The 22178-nt window shown below is 47.2% G+C and overlaps 1 protein-coding gene across 1 annotated transcript in view; it reads right to left on the bottom strand.

The window, feature by feature from the left end:
• The window catches only part of LOC123110455 (protein ROOT HAIR DEFECTIVE 3 homolog 1), a 28160-nt gene extending 6402 nt beyond the window's left edge, over positions 1–21758 (bottom strand). The window contains exons 1-10 of the mRNA XM_044530975.1: positions 21429–21758; positions 20395–20461; positions 20177–20279; positions 19303–19373; positions 19102–19165; positions 18937–19002; positions 18765–18812; positions 18350–18412; positions 18214–18270; positions 17927–18085 (exon numbers count right to left, since the gene is read on the bottom strand). Coding sequence (XP_044386910.1) covers positions 17927–18085; positions 18214–18270; positions 18350–18412; positions 18765–18812; positions 18937–19002; positions 19102–19165; positions 19303–19373; positions 20177–20279; positions 20395–20461; positions 21429–21603 — 873 coding nt within the window. The 5' untranslated portion in view covers positions 21604–21758. The remainder of the gene's footprint in view (positions 1–17926; positions 18086–18213; positions 18271–18349; positions 18413–18764; positions 18813–18936; positions 19003–19101; positions 19166–19302; positions 19374–20176; positions 20280–20394; positions 20462–21428) is intronic.
• Between the last annotated feature and the right edge of the window lie 420 nt (positions 21759–22178).

Raw genomic sequence — 22178 nt, 5'->3', positions numbered from 1 at the left:
GTGACGTAGATCCAAGACCTGCGGATGAGATTGACAAGCCACTACTCGTTGTTACCGGGCTTTGCATCCGCGTCAATATTAAGGCTGGCGTTGTAGCTTGAGATGAGGAGCTCCATGAGCCCCTTTCATGTGGAGTAGTTGTGGAGAGAGAAAGAGAGAAGAAGAGAGAGAAAGGGAGGGAGGGAGGGAGAGAGAGGGAGAGGATTACATGCACTAGATCCTAGCATTGCATGAGAGAGAGATGGAGGGAGGACTGCATGCACTGATCCTAGCATTGCATGAGCATGTTTGTGTTTTATATTTATGATGCCTTTTGGTTTTCTGTATTTGGCATTTGGCCTCCCTTCTGTACTTGTATATATGACGGCTTTGGCCTCCAGATAATACTAAGTTGCTATTCTTAACATGGTATCAGAGCCCTAGAATTTTTTTTCTCGCACGCGCAACTCGTGCTCTTTCGATCCAATTTCTTGCGGCGGCCGTCGCGCTTGTATATATTGCTGCCGCTCCTTTGCTATACCCATGTTCCTGATCTGCTGTGTGTTTGTCCACGTCAGGACACCATCAATCGTTGGCCGCCGCCACCTCGATTCATCTGCCTTCGTCCAGATTGAGTCACCAAATCAATTCCATCTCCTCCGGGTGCATACTGTCGTCCACGTCCACCCGATTCCGCCAAAGATTGGCCGCCGGTTCTTGCTGCCGTCCGCCGGTCCGCCCAGGTTGCCATCCGCGTTCGTCCATTTCCGCCCAAGATCGGCCGCCGGTTCCCGTGCTATATTGACCGCTGACCGCCGGTTCCCGTGCTCGATCGGTCGCCGGCCACAAGATCCATCTCACGCGCGTGCTTTGACTGCAGGGACGTGAATCAATCCACCTATGCATGTCTGTGTGCGTGCGTGCTCCCTGCATGGCCCACTCTACTTTGGGCTGCTGGTGGGCGGCCGGGCTACTCTGCCAGGTAGCCCGATTTGTTATGTTGCGGCTTCAGTTCTGTTGTTGTCTAAAAAAAGAGTAAAAAAAGGTACAATGCTTTCGCTAGGTACGCGTCTCCCACGTTGCCCAATGTTTTTCGACGGTATTCCGTACATTGATCCTGTCTCACACATGCGCCTTCTCTCGGTGCTTGGTGCTCGTCCGCTTGGAGATGGTGGTTGTCGCTCTACTTCGACACCTTTTGCGAGTTTCATCGGTGCTGCTGGCCGCTCTACAACGACTGCTTCAGTAGTTGCACCGCCTCCTTTAGCCGCTTCTCTGCATGGCATTGGTCGTTCTACATCGACTCTCTTGGCTTCTTCTGCCGGCTATGTTGGTCGTTCTTCATTGAGTATTCTCACGACTTCCGCACCTGGTGATTGTAGCCCTACGCCGACTCCCTTAACGAGTTCTGCACCCGGTGGTGACCGCACTATGTCGGATTCTGTCGTGGCTTCTACCCACGGTTGTAGCCACTCCACGTCGACTCATTCTATGTCGACTCACCACATAGCCTCCACGGGTGATGGCAACCGCTCTTTGTCGGCAGGTGGTTCTACCTCGACCTCTAACATTGTATCCCTGCCTGCGCATGAGATTGCGCAACTCCAATGCCTTTTTGCTGCTTGGGATTCTTTACCGACAGGTTCTATAGGTTCTGCGCCTGAGTTTTGCATTGAGAGACCACCTTCTACTCATTCAGGTACATCCTCATTGATTCTTCATACTGGAGTGTCTTTTCATATGACTTATGATTCTTCGACTTTGACCTCCATTCGACCTATTGAGTCTCAGCACATCCACCTTTCATGTTCCCTCTGTTGCTCATGTTCCTCAACATAGCATACAACTCTTTTCAGGTAGTCAGATTGTTGACTCTCGTTGTAGCGTCAATCCCGACTTTGGTTCATGTTCTGTTCAGGACCATCGCACAGGCGCTCTGCTTGGTGTTGGCCCCGACGCCGTGATGGTCTCTCGGAGCTTGATTGACTTCGTCTTCCCTTTGATGCCGCCGCCGCGGTCTCGCGGCTCTGTTGCTGCATCTGCTAGCTCTTTTCAGTAGTGGCATCATCGCCTTGGCCATTTATGTGATTCTCATCTCTCGTCTTTAGTTCATCGTGGTGTTCTGGGACCTGTATTCGGTAACGCTTTCGTTGGACCGTCTGGGTTGTAGGCCTGGTAAGCAGATTCAGCTACCCTATCCTCATAGCGAGTCAGTGTCCGAGCATACCTTTGATCTCGTTCACTCACATGTTTGGGGTGCGGCTCCCTTTGCTTCGAAAGGGGGTCATCGCTACTATATTCTCTTTATAGGCGATTTTACTCGCTACACTTGGATCTATTTCATGTCTTCTCGTAGTAAGGTCTTATCTATATACAAAAAAATGATGCCATGGTTCATACCCAGTTCTCCACTGCTATATTAGTGTTTTTCGCGCAGATTCTGCTGGTGAGTATATCTCTCGTGCATTGTGAGGATTTCTTGTTGAACAGGGTACCCTTCCCCAGTTCTCTTGTCCTGGTGCTCAAGCTCAAAATGGTGTGGCTGAACGCAAGCACCGTCACCTTCTTGAGATGGCGCATGCAATGATGATCACTGCCTCTCATCTGTCTCACTTTTGGGCTGAGGCTATACCCACTTCCACCTGTTTCATCAACATCCAGCCATCTGCTGCTTTGCAGAGTGGTATTCCTTTCGAACAGCTTTTTGATCGTTCTCCTGATTATTCGGTGCTTCTTTTGTTTGGTTGTGTTTGCTATGTTCTTCTTCCTCCACGTGAACGCACCAAAATGACCGCTCAGTCTGTTGAGTGTGTCTTTCTAGGATACAGCGATGATCATAAGGGTTACCAGTGTTGGGATCCTGTTGGTCGACAGATGCGTATTTCCCGGGATGTGACCTTTGATGAGTCTTGTCCTTTTTACCCGCATCCATCCTCCTCGACCTTTTCTGTGAAGGACATCTCTTTTCTCACATTTCCCGATACACCTCCCTATGTGCCCCATATTCCTACCCCTGTTGTTGCAGATATGGCGCTGTCCTCTCCCACAGTTTCTTCTCCTCCCTTGTCGCATGACTCTCCATCTTTATCCCTGATACCTTCTCTGTCTTCACCTTCATCAACAATGACTTCCCCATCAGCACCCATGTCTTCCCTGTCTCCATCTCCGGTGATTCCTAATCGTCCCTCTTTTCCTTTCCATTACACTCGTCGTCCACGTCTTGTGGATGCGTCCACTGATGCGCCATCTACTTCTGGTGTGCCCTCTTCCTCTTCTCAGCCGACTTATGGTCTTCAGACTCGGCCTTGTCCTCATCCTGACTTGAGCCTACCTCTTATCGCGATGTTGTTGTTCATCCTGAATGGCAGTTTGCGATGGCGGAGGATATTGCTGCACTTGAGCGCCACTGGAACGTGGGATCTAGCTTCTCTTCTTCCCCGTGTTCGTCCCATCTGTAAGGGCATGCTTATCCCTAAGGTGTTTTGGTGATTGATGACAATGCTTTTGCGGACTAATCGTGTGCCTTGAGTTTTTCAGTTGCTTTGTGCCTTTGTCGTTAGGCACAAGACGGTTTGGTACCCCTCGAAGACTATTGAAGACGGTGGTGTTCTACGTCTCCTTTGGTGGATTTGAGTCGTAGGATAGCCGTTTTATTAAGAGGGGGGTCCGCTGTGGAAAGGTTTGGGAGGAATCATCACGTACACGCTTCTTCCTTTACCCCGCCTTTCCCTTTGCGCTCTGGAGCTTCCTCTGTTATCTTCTCGTCTGTGCAAAAAGAAGGATTCCTTTAGTGCTACTAGTTGAGGCCTGCGGTAGTACTGCTTTCAGAAGCGGTAGTACCGCAGGACACCGCGGTAGTACCGCAAGCCCTCGCGGTAGTACCGTAGGTGTACCGTGGCCTCTGGCCAGGCTCAGCCTCTCTTGCGGTTGTAGGGGCGGATGTAATTTTTTACATCCGCGCCCTACTCGGTAGTACCGCCCAGGTGCGCGGTAGTACCGTGAGTCCTGATCCGGCTCAGTAGCACGAGCGGAAGTAGGGGCGGATGTAATTTTTTACATCCGCTCCCTGCGCGGTAGTACCGCAAGTCTGGCGCGGTAGTACCGTGTCGGGTTTTTGCACCGTTCGATTTTCAGCGGAAGTAGACACGGATGTATTTTTATTCATCCGTGCCCTTCCCCGTCTAGACCATCCTGGCCTTGTGGTAGTACCGCAAGGGGGAGCGGTAGTACGGCGTCAGCGGCAGTACCGCTCTCAGCCTTGGCGGCTCTGGCCTAGTCTAGCCCCTGCCACTGCAGCGGTAGTACCGTGACCCGTCACGGTAGTACCGTGAGCCCCTGCGGTAGTACCGCATGTCTGGTGCGGTAGTACCACGAGTGGCGGGCTGAATAAGTGGGTAACGGTTGGATTTGTCCCCCCCACTATAAAAGGGGGTCTTCTTCTCCAAAAAGACTTACCTCTTCCATCCCTAAGCTTCATTGTTGCTCCAAGCTCCATTTTCGCCCGATCTCTCTCCCTAGCCAATCAAACTTGTTGATTTGCTCGGGATTGGTTGAGAAGGCCCCGATCTACACTTCCACCAAGAAAAATTTGATTCCCCCCACTTATCCCTAGCGGATCTTGTTACTCTTGGGTGTTTGAGCACCCTAGACGGTTGAGGTCACCTCAGAGCCATAGTCCATTGTGGTGAAGCTTCATGGTGTTGTTGGGAGCCTCCGATTAAGTTGTGGAGATTGCCCCAACCTTGTTTGTAAAGGTTCGGTCGCCGCCTTCAAGGGCACCAATAGTGGAATCACGGCATCTCGCATTGTGTGAGGGCGTGAGGAGAATACGGTGGCCCTAGTGGCTTCTTGGGGAGCATTGTGCCTCCACACCGCTCTAACGGAGACGTACTTCCCCTCAAAAAGAAGGAACTTCGGTAACACATCCTCGTCTCCACCGGCTCCACTCTTGGTTATCTCGCGCCTTTACTTTTGCAAGCTTTCTTGTGTTGTTTCCCTTGCTTGCTCGTGTGCTTGTTGTTGTTGCATCATATAGGTTGTTCACCTAGTTGCATATCTAGACAACCTACTTTGATGCAAAGTTTAATTTGGTAAAGAAAAGCTAAAAATTGTTAGTTGCCTATTCACCCCCCCTCTAGTTAACTATATCGATCCTTTCAATTGGTATGAGAGCCTCGTCTCTTTATTAAGGACTTTGCCGTCCGAAGAGTATGGTTGACACCGTAGACGGTGGGGAGGAGGAGCACTCCGGTGTGAATCCGATCTCGTCTACGGGTAATGGGGAAACCGCGGTGTCCCGTGAGGAATTCAATGTGGCCTTGGACACATTGAAAACCTCCATGACAACCACGGTTGAAAGCATGTTTAATAAATTCTTAGAAGGACTTAAACTACCTACCTCGCCGTTGAAAGTGGGTGATCCCGCTAACAAGGTGACGGATGTTAACTCCGACAAGGGGGAAGCTAATAGTGAGAAGGGTTCTTCTACTAGCGGTAGAAATGGCCCCGGCATCTTTGCCCATGTGGAACCTCCAATTTATGGAGGACCGATTCCCTCTACTTATTTAAATCATGCCGGTCCTCCTCCTAAGATTGTGAAAAATGAGGATTTTGATTCTTGGGTGTATCGCTTCAAACGTCATTTAAATCATGTGAATACTAATCTTTGGAGAATCATTGAAGAAGGTTTCTATCCACATGACCGAAGCAACTTCACCCCGAGAGAAGTGGTGGATAATCAATTCAATGAGAGTGCTCTCTTCATCATCCAAGATGCAATCCTTCCCGAAGATCTCCCTCATCTTCGACCTCATGCCATGGCCAAAGACGCATGGCATTCAACGCTAGCATTCAACGCTCCAACTATGAAGCATGGTTTGTGTCTCAGCTTCATGGTTTGTGTCTCTCTATCGAGGAAGTGCTAGCATTCAACGCTCCAACTATGAAGTGGTGCAAGATGAAGCCGATGAGTTTGCAATGAAAGAAGATGAAGAACCTCGTGAGCTCTTTCGAAGAGTGACCAAACTCGCGGTCTCACTCCAAGATCATGGGAGCAAGGACACGGATGACAATTGGATCAAGCGCAAGTTCCTCAAGGCCATGATGCCCTACAACAAGGCCATGTCCTCCGTCATTCGTCAAAGACCGGACTTCCACTCCATGACCTCAAGTGATGTGTTGGATGAGTTCGTTGCAATGAGCATCTTGGACAAGACCGCCGACAATGCGGTGCTCCGTTCTCAAAGGGCAAAGAAGCCCAACCTTGCCTTGAAGGCCAAGGTTAGTGTGGAAGAAGAGGAAGATGAGGAGAGCAACCCCGAAGACACGAAATATGATTATCATGAGCACATGGCTCTTGCTTCAAGACAATTTTGGAGCAAGAAGAATTCAAGACCCAACTTCAACAAGAACAACTCAAGTGGCTTCAAGGGCAAGCAACGAGTTAGAACTTGCTTCAACTGTGGCAATGTGAGCCATTTCGTTGCGGATTGTCCTTACGAGAAGCGGGAAGACAATGGTGGCAAGTTCATCCGAAAAGACAAAGCCAAGTCCTTCCCCAACAAGAACAACTTCACCAAGAAGACTCCTACTCGTGGGTTGGTGGTTCAAGAAGAATACCATTAGGATGACGACGATGATGATAATGGAGAAGCAATGGCCATGGCATCCGTTGCCATTGCTACCACTCCCCGGGTATCTCTCTTTGATTCACCCAACGAGAACATCACCGCCAAGTGCCTCATGGCTAAAGCCTCTAACAAGGTAACCCCCAACATCAAAACCACCATCATTACTAATCCCTCTTTGGAGGGTTGCATTGATGAACATGATGGGTCTAATGATGAAGTGAATGAATTTGAGTCATTTATGAGTAAGCTCAAGGGCAAGTCCAAGAAGCACTTTGTTGCTCTCTTGGAACAACTTGGTGAAGCCAATGACATGATCGAGGCTCACGAAGAAACCATCTCTAAGATGGAAGGTCATAGTCGTGACTATGCCGATGAGATATCGGATCTCTCTATTGCTCTTGAGGAAGAGCGTGGGCATCGTTTGACTCTTGAGGAGTCACACAACGATGACCATGCTAAGTTAAAGAAAGATCTTGATCATGCTCTTGTCATGTCTCGTGTGCTAACCTCCGAGAAGGCTAAACTTGGGGTTGATCATGCTAGACTCAAGCAGGAGTTCGATGTACTTGACAAGGCCCACAAGGTCTTGAAGGGTGCTCGCGCTAACCTCAAGGAGTCTCATGCTCAACTCCAAGTTAAGCTAACCAAGGAAAAGGCCACCTTTCCTCATATGGTACTAATTGATAATGCATATGCTACTAACCCGTATTGTGAGCATGTGCATCTTGTGAAGGAGAATGCCAAGTTGAAGGATCAACTTGAGAAAGGCCTTGTGACTTGCATTGAAGGTGAGAAGAACCTCAACGACCTTTTGAGCAATCGAAAGGAAGTTGTGGCCAAGAAGGGAATTGGGTTTGCACCCAAGACCAAGAATAAGAAGAAGAACGACAAGACCAAACGACCTCCTCCTCTCAAGCAAACTTTTGTGAAAGAGGGAGAGGGTGCTCCTAAGGAGAAGAAGGAAAATGTGAAGGGTGTTTATGTCAAAAAGGGCAAAACCATCTCCTCCAACAAAGCCGGCGACTTTAACCCATCATATGTGTTGTGCCGTGCTAGTGATGGGCATGTTTATGCTAAATTTGTTGGTTCTCCTTATGAGTACATTGAATGGTCTATTTGGGTTCCTAAGATCCTTGTTACTAACATCAAAGGACCCATTACTAAATGGGTACCTAAAACCAAGCATTGATCTCTTGTAGGTGTTTGCTTCCGGTGGAGGATCATGGTTGCTCGATAGTGGAGCAACAAATCATATGACCGGGAGCAAGGACTTGGTGGTGGACGTGCAAAAGATTCCATCTATGCCCACCAATGTCGAGTGGGGTGATGCCTCACATTCTAAGGTATTGGGTCTTGGCAAGGTTGTCATTTCTCATGATCTAACGATCGAGAAAGTCATGCTTGTTGCCCCTTGCATATAATTTACTTTCCGTTCGTCAACTTGCACTCATGGGCTTTGCCACTTTTTTTGACATTGATACCGTGGCCCTCTTGTGGAGCAAGACTCTTAAAGTAGCCTTTGTTGGGCATGTCGAGAACGGTCTCTATGTGATAAACTTTTCGGAGCGACCCACTAAGACCGCGACATGCCTAATGGCTAAAGTTGACGTGGGATGGCTTTGGCATCGCCGTTTAGCCCACGTCAATATGAGATCTTTGCAAAGTCTTCTCAAGGGGGACCATGTCCGTGGACTAACAAATGTTAGTTTTGCCAAAGATCGTGCTTGCAGTGCTTGTATTAAAGGAAAGCTTCATGAGAAGGCTCACCCTCCCACGACCATCATCTACTCAAAGAGACCCTTGGAGCTCCTTCACATGGATCTCTTTGGGCCCCCATCATTTGATAGTCTTGGAGGTAGAAAGTATTGCTTGGTGATTGTGGATGATTATTCAAGATACACTTGGGTATACTTCTTCAAGAGGAAGAATGAGACTCAACAAATCGTCATCGACTTTGCAAATGAAGCTCAACGTCAACATGATGCAAAGATCTTGACAATAAGAAGTGACAACGGCACCGAGTTCAAGAACTACACCTTGGATGAGTTTCTTAGTGATGAGGGGATCAAGCATCAATATGCTGCACCATATACCCCTCAACAAAATGGTGTAGCGGAGAGGAAGAGCCGGACGTTGATGGATGCGGTAAGGACCATGATGGCGGAGTTCAAGTCTCCATACAACTTTTGGGCCGAAGCCATCAACACAGCGTGTCATGCATCCAATCGGCTCTATCTCCGCAAAGGCTTGAACAAGACTCCTTATGAGATACTCACCGGCAACAAGCCCAATCTCAAGTACTTCCGGGTGTTCGGGTGTAAGTATTTCATTCTCAAGAAAGGTGTTCGTTTGTCTAAATTTGAGGCTAGAGCTTATGAGGGCATATTTGTTGGTTATGCTACAAACTCTCATGCTTACCGTGTTCTCAACAAGTCCACCGGACTCATTGAGGAGACGTGTAACGTGGAGTTTGACGAAAATAACAGCTCCCAAGTGGAGCAAAGTGGTACTTGTGATGTAGGTGATGAAATTCCTCCCCAAGCCATAAGAAGAATGGGTATTGGTCATATTCTACCCATTGAGGAACTCCTTGTGGCCGAAGGAGAAGGACAATGCTCCACTCAAGTGGAGCTATCACCTCCCCAAGACCCACACGCTTCCGAAGAACAAAGTGAAGGCCCTCAACCTCGTGAACAAGACCAAGGGAAAGATTAATCTCAAGATGGTGGTGAACCTCCAAATGATGCCCAAGGTCAAGTTCTCCCCCTCGAGCAAGTTCAAGATCATGAGCAAGCTCAAGATCAAGAACAAGCTCAAGACGACGCTCAAGATCAAGAACAAGCTCAAGACGACGCTCAAGATAATCAAGTTAACCCTCCTCCTTCCACATCTGAGGAGGAATTAGAGCGTCGTGCCGCGAAGATTGCTTCAAGCTCACCACCAAAGGCCATCTCATGGAAAATGTGGTAGGAAGCCTAAGAAAGGGGGTAAGCACTCGTAGACAATTAGCAAACTATTGTGAACATCACGCATTTGTCTCTTGTGTTGAACCCCAAAAGGTCTATGAGGCGCTCGAAGACTAGGATTGGCTCAATGCCATGCATGAAGAACTCAACAACTTCGAGTACAACAAGGTGTGGAGATTGGTGCCAAGGCCATCGGGGAACCACAACATCATTGGAACCAAGTGGATTTTCAAGAACAAGCAAGATGCTCATGGGAACATCATTCGCAACAAGGCAAGATTGGTAGCACAAGGCTACTCCCAAGTCGAGGGTATCGACTACGGTCAAACCTTTGCTCCCGTTGCTCGTCTTGAATCCATACGTTTGTTGATTGCTTATGCTTCCCATCACAACTTTAAGTTGCAACAAATGGATGTGAAAAGTGCTTTTCTTAATGGTCCTATTAATGAGTTGGTCTATGTCAAGCAACCCCCCGGGTTCGAGGATCCCTACTTCCCGGATCATGTGTATCAACTCGATAAGGCACTCTATGGCCTTAAACAAGCCCCACGTGCGTGGTATGACCACCTTACCGAGTTGTTACAAGATCGTGGATTTGAGGTGGGGCAAATCGATCCCACTCTTTTTACTAAGAAGGTCAAAGGGGAGTTGTTTGTATGCCAACTATATGTTGATGATATTATCTTTGGTTCCCCTAACAAAGCTTTCAATGAGGAATTTGCCGCTCTCATGACCTCCAAGTTCAAGATGTCTTCGATGGGAGAGTTGAAGTTCTTCCTTGGTTTTGATATCAAACAAAGAAGGGAAGGTACCTTCATCAACCAAGCCAAATATACTCAAGACATGCTAAAAAGATTCAAGCTAAGTGATGTCAAGCCGGCTTCTACTCCAATGCCTACCAAGTGCCAACTTGACATTGATCCCAATGGTAAAGCGGTGGATCAAAAGGTATATCGCTCCATGATTGGCTCCTTGCTTTACCTTTGTGCATCTAGACCGGATATCATGTTGAGTGTGGGAATGTGTGCACGGTTTCAAGCCGCACCGAAGGAAAGTCACTATGTGGCGGTCAAGCGAATCTTTCGATATTTGGCTCATACCCCAAACTTTGGCTTATGGTACCCAAGAGGGGCAAACTTCAAGCTTGAAGGATATACGAATTCCGATTGGGCGGGAGACAAAGTGGATAGGAAGTCCACTTCCGGAGGGTGCCAATTTCTTGGTTGCTCTTTGGTGAGTTGGTCTTCCAAGAAGCAAAGTTGTGTGTCTCTCTCGTCGACCAAAGCGGAGTATGTGGCGGCCGGTAGTTGTTGTGCACAACTCTTATGGATGAGGCAAACTTTAAAGGAGTACGGTGTCATTTGTGACAAAGTGCCTCTTTGGTATGATAATGAAAGTGCCATCAAGATTTCTCTCAACCCGGTACAACACTTCAAGACGAAGCATATTGAGATTCGGTATTACTTCATCCGGGATCACATTAGGCGAGGGGAGATCGAGCTCAAGTATGTCAACGCTCATGATAACCTTGCAGATATTTTCACGAAGCCCTTGGATGAAGCAAGATTTCGCGAGTTAAGGCATGAGCTAAATATCATTGGTTCGAGCAATGTGACTTGAACCCTTGCACCTCCCACCGCACTCAACTTGTTGTCTAGTTTAGGTGTAGGCATGGACATAGGGGGAGTGTTGTTCTCTCAGTGAACTCTCCCTCCCCCCATTATGCATAAATTGATCAACTCTTTCACATTAGCCATTCTTGATGGTACATGTGCTTCAAAGACGAGTTTTGGTCATGGGCCCAAGGATAATTCTTCGCGGTGCCATACCAATTAACTCAAACATAGGTGGCTCCGGCCACCGCCCCCTCCTTGGAGAGGTTGTGTCTCGTTTTGGTCTTTGTTGCCTCTGGTTTGGTTGCCGTGTTTCGCTTGTTAGCTCGTTGGTGTGTGTGTTCTTTTGAAGGTTCCATGCAAAGTCGCTTTTCTCCCTGGCTTGAAACTGCATTTTCTGGGATTCACGGTACTACCGTGGTCAGCCACGATACTACCGCAGGACACGGTACTACCGCAACCAGCACGGCAGTAATTTTTTACTGCCGCTGGTGGAGCAGTACTACCGCCTGCAGCGCGGTACTTCCGCCCGGGCGGTACTACCGCAATGAGTCGTGGTACTACCGTGACGTAGCAAGCGCGTGGGGGTTATGAGCGGGCAGGGGGAGTTCCAACTCCCCCATACCCATTCCCTCCTTCCCCTCACGCTGTCTCTCTCTCTCCTGCCCACGAACGGCGCCGGAGACCCTCACCAGATCTCCTTCTCTGGCTGCTCTCCTCGGATTCCGACCGGTGGGATCGTTCCCCACCACTTCCTCTTGCCATGGACCAAGGTCTTTCCCCAAATCCTTCTCTCTTTGGTTTGTTCTTTTTGCTTCTAGGTTTTTGGGGAAATGCTAGTTGTTCTTGAGATTTTAGGCCAAATCTTTGCAAGAGTAGGATGGAGGAGAGTAGTATTGCGTAGAGTTTTTACATAATATATTGTCCCGCGGTAGATTTGATCAGCCGTAGTACCGCTTTGTCGTCACGGTAGTTCTCAGATTCATCGATTGCTTCAGATCTGAATACGCGCGGTACTACCGTACCTCAGGCGCGGTACTACCGCTCTCGCGGTACTACCGTACCGTCAGCGCGGTACTACCGCGCCCGCGGTACTACCGTGATTTGGCGCGGCACTAATTTTTTAGTTCCGCGCGACCAAGCCGTACTACAGCTGATGTCAAATCTCTCGTGTGCCAATAAGTATGTGCAAATTCTACTTGTTTCACTGTTTGCTGCGTTCTTTGCACTGATCCTTCTCGCGTTTCTTGCGTGTCTGTTTTGTGGTGTGTGTGGCTCAGGTGCTCATGCTCGTCGCTCCAACCCAAGCCGTGACACGGGCTCCAAGCGCCTTCGCAATCAAGACGAAGCTCCTGAGGGCTCCAGTGCCCCCCAACGCCGGACCAAGACCACCGCCCACAAAGACAAGGAACCTGCCATGAGTATGGATGAGATGCCGCTTGCTGAGTTCGTCGCTCGTAGGAAGATCAATCCCTACGTGAATCCTCGTGCCAACCTTCGAGGAAATGAGTTGTTCTGGACCAAGCAGCAGAACCTCATCTATTTGGATGTGATCAAGGCCAAGAGGAATATCTATGTGGATGTGCATTGGATCGACATGCATCATATGAGGGAAGAGAAGCACCGGGCATACTTTGGTGAGGCTCTGGATCTAGTTGAGCAGTTTGGCATTGAGCATATCATCTCTTTTCACAAAGACTATGATCCGGAGATTGTGGCTCAGTTCTTCGCCTCGGTGTACTTCCATCCTAATGAGGACAAGACAATGACTTGGATGTCCAATGGTCGACGGCTGACAGCTACCTGGAAGGAGTTCATGACCTTGCTTGGTGTTTCAGATGAGGTGCTCGCCACTCCCCAAGGTGTTCGTCATCATGCCAACTCTGAGTCTGCCAACAAGAACAAGCTTCAGCCCTTCCTTGTTGAAAAGAAGCTCTCCAGTGGCAAGTCTTCGTGGGTGCTCAACTCATTCCTTGACATCATGTACCGGATCTTCCGCAACTCTCTCTTCCCACGCATTGGGGATAAGGACAAGGTACACGCCTATCTTGTGGACATGTTGCTCCTATGTGAAGAAGCGCGCAACTCTCAGACGCTACCTCTGGATATCTCACACATCATGTGGTGTGAGCTTCGGTTTGCTGTCTTCAACCGCAAGGTCCCCATATATGGACCGTATCTGTTTCAGCTGATCTCTGCAACTTGGGAGAAGACCTACCCTCAGGATGACTTTGAGGCCCCTGATTGGATTAGACATGATTCCATCCGGCTCCGGGTCAAGCCTCAGTGGGCTAACACCACTTCTCGTGCTGAGGCTGCCGCCGCCATGGATGTGGATGCAGATGAGGGTGAGGAGGAGCCAGCAGATGAGGACAGCTCTGAGGGGTACACCCCTCCCTCCTCTGAGCCATCTTGGGCTAAGAGGCTCAAGAACAAGATGAAGACCTTGTTCTGCATGCAGGCCAAGGGTCAGTACAGGTCTCATGTTGCCTCCAAGGAGAGTCGCTGTCGGGACAAGAAGATCATGAAGCTGTATGGAGAGGACGTGTCTGGCGGTTCTGAGGATCGCATCACTCCAGAGGCTGAGTGGATGGTGAAGCAAGGCTACAAGTGGACTGATTCTGAGGAAGACATTGAGGAGACCATTCCTGCTGCCGAGTCTGACGAGGACCGTGCGTCTGATTACTCTGCTTGAGCCACCACGTGTGTGTAGGGGTCCTCTCTGCCTTTTTGGCATCTCGATGCCAAAGGGGGAGAGAGTGTAGGGATTTGCGAGATTTGCGAGAGTCTTGTGTTTGCTTTGCTCGTGTTTGTTCCGTTGAACCTTGCTTTGCTTTGGTTTAGTCTGTTCGTGAGACTTGGTCTATCATATGGTGTAAGACATATGCTCTCTATCGTACTATATTACCTATGCTACTTATGTCTTGCTCATATTTACTGTCTTGTTATGCTTTGTCTTTAAAATATAGGGGGAGTGGTGATCCTAGTGTTCGTGCCGTGCAGTCCAAAGCACTTTAATCTCTGGCACGAATCTAGGGGGAGCTCGTCTATATTTTAGAGGTGTGGGGTTTGCTTGTGCTACATTCTTTCCCTTCGTGCAAATCCCGTATTGTCATCAATCCACCAAAAAGGGGGAGATTGTAAGGGCATGCTTATCCCTAAGGTGTTTTGGTGATTGATGACAAGGCTTTTGCGGACTAATCGTGTGCCTTGAGTTTTTCAGTTGCTTTGTGCCTTTGTCGTTAGGCACAAGACGGTTTGGTACCCCTCGAAGACTATTGAAGACGGTGGTGTTCTACGTCTCCTTTGGTGGATTTGAGTCGTAGGATAGCCATTTTATTAAGAGGGGGTCCGCTGTGGAAAGGTTTGGGAGGAATCATCACGTACACGCTTCTTCCTTTACCCCGCCTTTCCCTTTGCGCTCTGGAGCTTCCTCCGTTATCTTCGTCTGTGCAAAAAGAAGGATTCCTTTAGTGCTACTAGTTAAGGCCTACGGTAGTACTGCTTTCAGAAGCGGTAGTACCGCAGGACACCGCGGTAGTACCGCAAGCCCTCGCGGTAGTACCGTAGGCGTCAACGGTAGTACCGCTCCTATGGAGCGGTAGTACCGTGGCCTCTGGCCAGGCTCAGCCTCTCTTGCGGCTGTAGGGGCGGATGTAATCCGCGCCCTACGCGGTAGTACCGCCCCAGGTGCGCGGTAGTACCGTGAGTCCTGATCCGGCTCAGTAGCACGAGCGGAAGTAGGGGCGGATGTAATTTTTTACATCCGCTCCCTGCGCGGTAGTACCGCAAGTCTGGCGCGGTAGTACCGTGTCGGGTTTTTGCACCGTTCGATTTTCAGCGGAAGTAGACACAGATGTATTTTTATTCATCCGTGCCCTTCCCCGTCTAGACCATCCTGGCCTTGCGGTAGTACCGCAAGGGGGAGCGGTAGTACGGCGTCAGCGGCAGTACCGCTCTCAGCCTTGGCGGCTCTGGCCTGGTCTAGCCCCTACCGCTGCAGCGGTAGTACCATGACCCGTCACAGTAGTACCGCATGTCTGGTGCGGTAGTACCGCGAGTCGCAGGCTGAATAAGTGGATAACGGTTGGATTTGTCCCCCCACTATAAAAGGGGGTCTTCTTCTCCAAAAAGACTTACCTCTTCCATCCCTAAGCTCCATTGTTGCTCCAAGCTCCATTTTCGCCTGATCTCTCTCCCTAGCCAATCAAACTTGTTGATTTGCTCGGGATTGGTTGAGAAGGCCCCGATCTACACTTCCACCAAGAGAAATTTGATTCCCCCCACTTATCCCTAGCGGATCTTGTTACTCTTGGGTGTTTGAGCACCCTAGACGGTTGAGGTCACCTCGGAGCCATAGTCCATTGTGGTGAAGCTTCGTGGTGTTGTTGGGAGCCTCCGATTAAGTTGTGAAGATTGCCCCAACCTTGTTTGTAAAGGTTCGGTCGCCGCCTTCAAGGGCACCAATAGTGGAATCACGGCATCTCGCATTGTGTGAGGGCGTGAGGAGAATACGGTGGCCCTAGTGGCTTCTTGGGGAGCATTGTGCCTCCACACCGCTCTAACGGAGACGTACTTCCCCTCAAAAGGAAGGAACTTCGGTAACACATCCTCGTCTCCACCGGCTCCACTCTTGGTTATCTCGCGCCTTTACTTTTGCAAGCTTTCTTGTGTTGTTTCCCTTGCTTGCTCGTGTGTTTGTTGTTGTTGCATCATATAGGTTGTTCACCTAGTTGCATATCTAGACAACCTACTTTGATGCAAAGTTTAATTTGGTAAAGAAAAGCTAAAAATTGTTAGTTGCCTATTCACCCCCCCCCCTCTAGTCAACTATATCGATCCTTTCACCATCACTTGTAAGTGGGTCTATAAGATTAAGACTCGCTCTGCTTGAGCGTTATAAAGCTCCTCTTTGGCTCATGGCTATCAGCAGGAGCATGGTCGTGATTACGATGAGACATTTGCTCCTGTGGCCCATAAGACCACTATTCACACACTTCTCGTCGTGGCTTCTGTTCGCCATTGGTTTGTGTCTCAGCTTGATGTTAGGAATGCCTTTCTTAATGGTGAGTAGCGTGAGGAGGTTTATATGCAGCCACCACCTAGGTATTCTGTTACTGATGGCATGGTTTGTCGTCTTCGTCGCTCTCTCTATGGTCTTAAGCAAGCCCCCGCGCTTGGTTTGAGCGTTTTGCCTCTGTGGTGACTGCAGCTGGTTTTTCTCCTAGTGCTCATGATCCAGCGCTCTTTGTCCACCTTTCTGCTCGTGGTCGCACTCTTCGTCTTCTATATGTTGATGACATGATCATCACTGTCGACGATCTTCAGTACGTTGCCTTTGTCAAGGCCCGTCTCAATGAGCGGTTTCTTATGTCTGATCTTGGTCCTCTTCTTTACTTTCTTGGGATTGAGGTTTCCTCCACCTCTGATGGTTTTTTATTTCCAGAGAAAAGTATATCCAGGATCTTCTTGCTCGTGCGGCTCTTAGTGATAAGCGCACTGTTGAGATTCCTATGGAGCTTAATGTTCACCTTCGTGCTTCTGATGGTGAGCCATTGTCTGATTCGACTCGTTATCGCCATCTTGTTGGGAGTCTTGTCTATCTCGCCGTCACTCGTCCGGATATCTCTTATCATGTCCATATGTCAGTTTGTTTCTTCTCCCACTTCGGTTCACTATAGTCACCTTCTTCCTAATCTACGATATCTTCGTGGCACGATCTCTCACCGTCTCTTCTTTCCTCGTTCCAGCTCCAGGCCTATTCAGATGCTACCTGGGCTAGTGATCCTTCGGATCGTTCACTTTCTGCTTACTATGTCTTTCTTGGTGGTTCTCTCATTGTCTGGAAGACGAAGAAACAGACTGCAGTTTCCAAGCATGAGCTTACCAAGCATATTGGGGTCGATGCTTTCTTTGTGCGCCTTGGTGTGCAGGACCATGTTATTGCTCTGCAATATGTGCCTTCCAAGTTACAACTAGCAAACTTCTTCACGAAGGCCCAGACTAGAGCGCAACATGGGCTTTACCTCTCCAAACTCAGTGTCGTGGATCCACCATGAGTTTGAGGGGGGGGGGTGTTAAGAGTTATATTTATGATGCCTTTTGGTTTTCTGTATTTGGCCTTTGGCCTCCCTTCTGTACTACTCCCTCCGTCCCAAAATAAGTGTCTTGAGCTTAGTACAAATTTGTACTAGAGCTAATACAAAGTTGCGACACTTATTTTGGGACGGAGGGAGTAGTATATATGATGGTTTTGGCCTACGGATAATACTAAGTTGCTATTCCTAACAGTTTGTACATGTATAGGACATGATCTGCATCCATGTTGCATAGATAGATAACATGCATATCCTATGGAATAAGGGTAGGGCTCATTCAGCCGCAGACTAGGTATTGTCTAGCAATTTTGTGTTAGATTTAAGATAATTTGCAAGATAAGCACTTCTTTAAGGAATAGCAAAAAGGTTTGAAAATATTGTATCGACAGGCATTAAGTAGGCTCAGGAACAATGCACTCCCATTTCATGTCGTCTCTTTTCCAGAATTGTTTTGGCTGTTGATTAAAAATCAGAGGATGAGTTCTTTTACATAAAAAAAACAGGCTTTAGAGGATTGGTGTAGATGGATACTGTGGATTTTCTTATGTATGATGCATTTGATGCATAGGCCAACATTATGGAACTTAAAGTAACTCCTTTATGACACATGTAACACCGATCCAGTGTACATCAAATTGTACCTTATGAGCAGGAAGATCAAGATCCTTGTTCTCTCGGATAATTTTCCAAATCTGCTGTGAACTAAACAAAAAACCTGAAGCAGGAACAACTCCTCTCCTATCACCTGCAAGACCTCCTGGTGCAATTGAATTTGCAAATCTCTGCCTAAGTTGTTGAACCTGGTCGAGATAAAAGTAAAGCGCTTGAAAAATAATATATTTAGATTCTCTTTTTATTTGGAAAATAATGTTGTACATTTATGTAGAAACAACTTAAGACGACAAGTTTCAAGTAATTGTTGAAGTACCTGCTCTCTGAATTGTTCTTCTTTTTCTTCAAAACTGGGCAATGCGGTGACTTGGACCTTCATATTTACAAAAGGTGTTATAATCAGTATAGTCTATGAGTCAATCAAGATTGTATAGCAGAATCAGAAAGCCCACATTGAAAAATTCACTGAGAGGGGTATCCTTGTGTGCCTCTGGCTTAGGAACCGAGTTCCATATCTGATCAAATTAGTCACAAAATTAGAACCAGGGAATGGCAATAAACTACTCCCACTGTTCACCAATATAAGATGTTTTAGATTTTTCAATATGGACTACATACGGACTGAAATGAGTGAACAAACACACTAAAACTTGTCTATATACATCCGATTCAGAAAAAAGTTAGAACATCTTATATTTGTGAACAAAGGGACTCCCTCCGTTCACTATTATAAGATGTTCTAACTTTAGTGTGTTTGTTCACTCATTTCAGTAAGTATGTAGTCCATATTAAAATATTCAAAACATCTTATAATAGTGAGCAGAAGGAAAAGTAAACAATCATGGAATAAGAATAGGATACCAGCACCTTTTGAATATCCTCCCTTAGAACTGGTTCTAGATGTTCAAGTGGAGTCTACATGAAAATAATGATGTGTCTGAGATTCGCCCAAATAAATGGAGCAAAGATTATATTTCTGATAATAAAAAGAATTTAGTTAATATATTCAAAATAGGAAGAGAACAAAGGAGAAGCAAACCCTTGTTTTATCGCGTATAACAAATAATAGTGTTGTCTTCCTGGGACTGAACAAACGCATCATGACCTACACACCAAGTTGTCCGAAAGTTACAAGTAAATGAGGACATATATCCCCATTGCTAGTGAGGGTATACCTAAAAGAACAGAGATTGCACCTTGGTACCTGAAATACTGTCTTTAGAAGAGGTTTATTAGCAGCTTGCTCCCGACCAATATCATGGCACCACCTAGAAGAATACATGCAGTTAAAATATAAGGACTTGAGTGTATGGACAAAATCTCAATATATAAGCATAAGGGGAGGGGTAGTTATCTTGACATCAAAAAATTGGAGCAGCATCCTGTATCACAGAGAATGACTCACATGTTAATCAAAACTATGTCGGAAATCGCAAGAGCAAATAATGAACTTTGCTTCTCAAATGCCGTATCATCCTAAAATGAGGCAAAAGCACAGATCATCAGAAAAGAAGTGTCCTCAGTAACCTCCTTACAGCAGTATATCTAATAAGCCTCTACCATAGTTCCATATGACATGACCAAGTCGCTTTAACTCATGCAGTCATCTTTTGAACATAGTACTAATCAAACATGATACTACGTCAGTCCCATAATATAAGATGTTATTACAACCAATATACCCACATATTGGTTGTGATAACATCTTATATTACGAGACGGAGGGAGTAGTTTTTATTTCTGTTCTTTTGAGGATCAATCACGTTTATATTTGTTACTTGAAGACAGGAAAGCCAAATCAGTCAAGAATGCAATGTTATTGCTTTGCTAAAGCACTACTTGCGAACTAAAATTTGCATTCTATTAAGAAATGATACCATAAACAGGAGGAAAATACTCCTAATTATGAGCTTCGGTCAGTACACTCACTGCGTCTGATGCCTGGATTAGATGTAAATTAGGTAAATTATCGCAAAAGACAAATGGAAACAATCTATTGATACCAGGTATCATTTCATAAATTCGTCCCATTCCATGCTTTAAGGTCCAAGTTTTTCTGGTCAGGGCACTAAATACTCTGACAGAAAGAAAGAGAAAATGCAGTGTCTTTATTTCCAATCTTCTAGGTCTAATTGACAGTTTGGTGATTGTTATGTCAAACTGTACCAGTAACTATTCTAGTTACCAAGTCCATAACCTTCCAGTATCTCTCTAATGTTGCACTTTGCTACTCGAAAAGTCAAAAGAACAAGGAAATTAAACTATGCAAGTAAGCATACCTCTCCTCTTTCTCTTCCATCAGTACCTTCCAAATCCATTACAACAGTACAGGGCTCAACACCAACACAGCGTGCCATCCAGATGCCTTTGGTAGTTTGGCTCCTAGCGACAGAAATATACTATCAAATCTAAGAGTGTACTACATTTGAAAGCACAAATTCATGATAAGAGAAATGAAAAAAATGAAAGAAAGATAGGTAAATAAAATTGAGTATACCTTCCCCTGAACGCATCCATCTCCCTAAAATTAGTCCCAAAGAGTAGGTTCAACAAGGTACTCTTTCCTGCTCAAAGTAAAGTATGATTAATATTATGCCAACTAAATTTTGAAGTATGTACTGTCAATTTGTGATAAAGGGAAGGAAGTCCACACTCATAGATATCATCCAAGAATACATGTTTAAGTTCAGTATTAGACTATCAGTCAAATGATGAAAATAAGCATTTTACAGTTAATATCAGAGAAGACAAACAATAACCCCCAAGAAAAAGGATATACAGTGGATTTATAATTAATTTTTCATCAGTGGATCTGATTCTTAGATGTCACTCATGTCAGCAAGTGAAGGGCTTCAAAATAGATATGCGCGAACACCCTACTTTTACAATATACACATGTCACCCAGTTGGGGTTGCAAGGCTCAGTCGAAAAGGGTAAACGGTGGCTTATACAAGTACTAAGGCGCTAAGATGTCACCATAGCTTCATAGAAATGGCAATGTCACGCACTGGCAATGCAGATTTCCCTCAATGTACATACACCGAAACAAACAAGCAATGATGCACCGGTCCCCATGCAACCACTACGAAATTACCCTCTAAACTGGCAAGCTTATACTGGCAGTCTGAGTTCGGAATGATATGTATGATATAACATGTTAGTATTTTGCTACCCAAACTTACTGAACCCCGTCATTGTTCATCGGGCATCGGCGGAGCCTCAATAATCCATCCGAAGACGAGGGCACGCCCTGAAACAACGGAAACATGCTGCCGTTCTATCGGACAAACCGCATCATGGATAGCGGTTAACCCATTTGATCGACAAAATGGGCGTCCCCGACCCGTGCACCAATTAATGCTCCAGGAACAGCGCGAAACAAATCGGCGGCGGTGCCGATGCCCAGCAAAATTCACGAGCATTTGATCAAACAGGTTGCCAGCGCCGCGCATGGGAATATGGGATAGGAGCACGCCACACGATCGAGCCAACGCGACGGGCGTTCGCGCGCAGTGTACGTGCGTACTTACCGCTGCTCTGGGGGCCCATGATGGAGACGACGGCGTAGGAGAGTCCGCAGCCGGCGACGCCTGCGGCCGTCATGAACCGCTCCGCCGACTCGCCCGCGAACTCGCCCTCGCCGTCGATCAGCTGCACCGCCTGCGCCCCAGCCGCAGCCGCAGCCGCCGCGTCCACCTCCGCCATCTCCGGTAGATCCAACGCGCACTGGTAGGGTTCGTGGGGTGCTGGGGAGGGGACGGAGGCGATCGATGACTGACGCGGTCGCTGGCTCGCTCCGTCCGCCCCGCGCCGCGCCTCGCTTTCTCTCCGGCCTCTCGGCTTTCGCGGGGCACGGTTCGAGGGGCCTCCGCCGATTCTTTTGCATATATACCACGCCCGCTCTCTTTTTCCTTTTTGAACCCTGAAAATCTTCTTGTTTACGTTTAATTCTTGTCAAATTGCGCATAATTGCATACTTAGTAGATTTTTTTTTCAAAAATACGCACAATCATGCATATCATTACTCTTATAAAGGACTTTGGGTGCTAATGCATCCTTCACAATTAAATCTGTGTACTCTCTCTTGGAGAAAAACATCGTGGGTTGTGATTATAGATGAATTTGGAAGGCCAGAATTCCGTTGAAAATTCAAATCTTTTTATGGCAGTTATTTTCAGGATGTTGTCTTGACTAGGATGTAATGAAGCATGGGAGATGGAAAGGGAATCCCATGTGCTCATTTTTGTGAGGAACGAGAAACTTCGCAGCATCTGTTTTTC

This window comes from Triticum aestivum, chromosome 5B (genome assembly GCF_018294505.1).
Source record: "Triticum aestivum cultivar Chinese Spring chromosome 5B, IWGSC CS RefSeq v2.1, whole genome shotgun sequence".
Classification (NCBI taxonomy): Eukaryota; Viridiplantae; Streptophyta; class Magnoliopsida; order Poales; family Poaceae; genus Triticum; species Triticum aestivum.
This window is presented reverse-complemented; position numbering and strand designations above follow the sequence as displayed.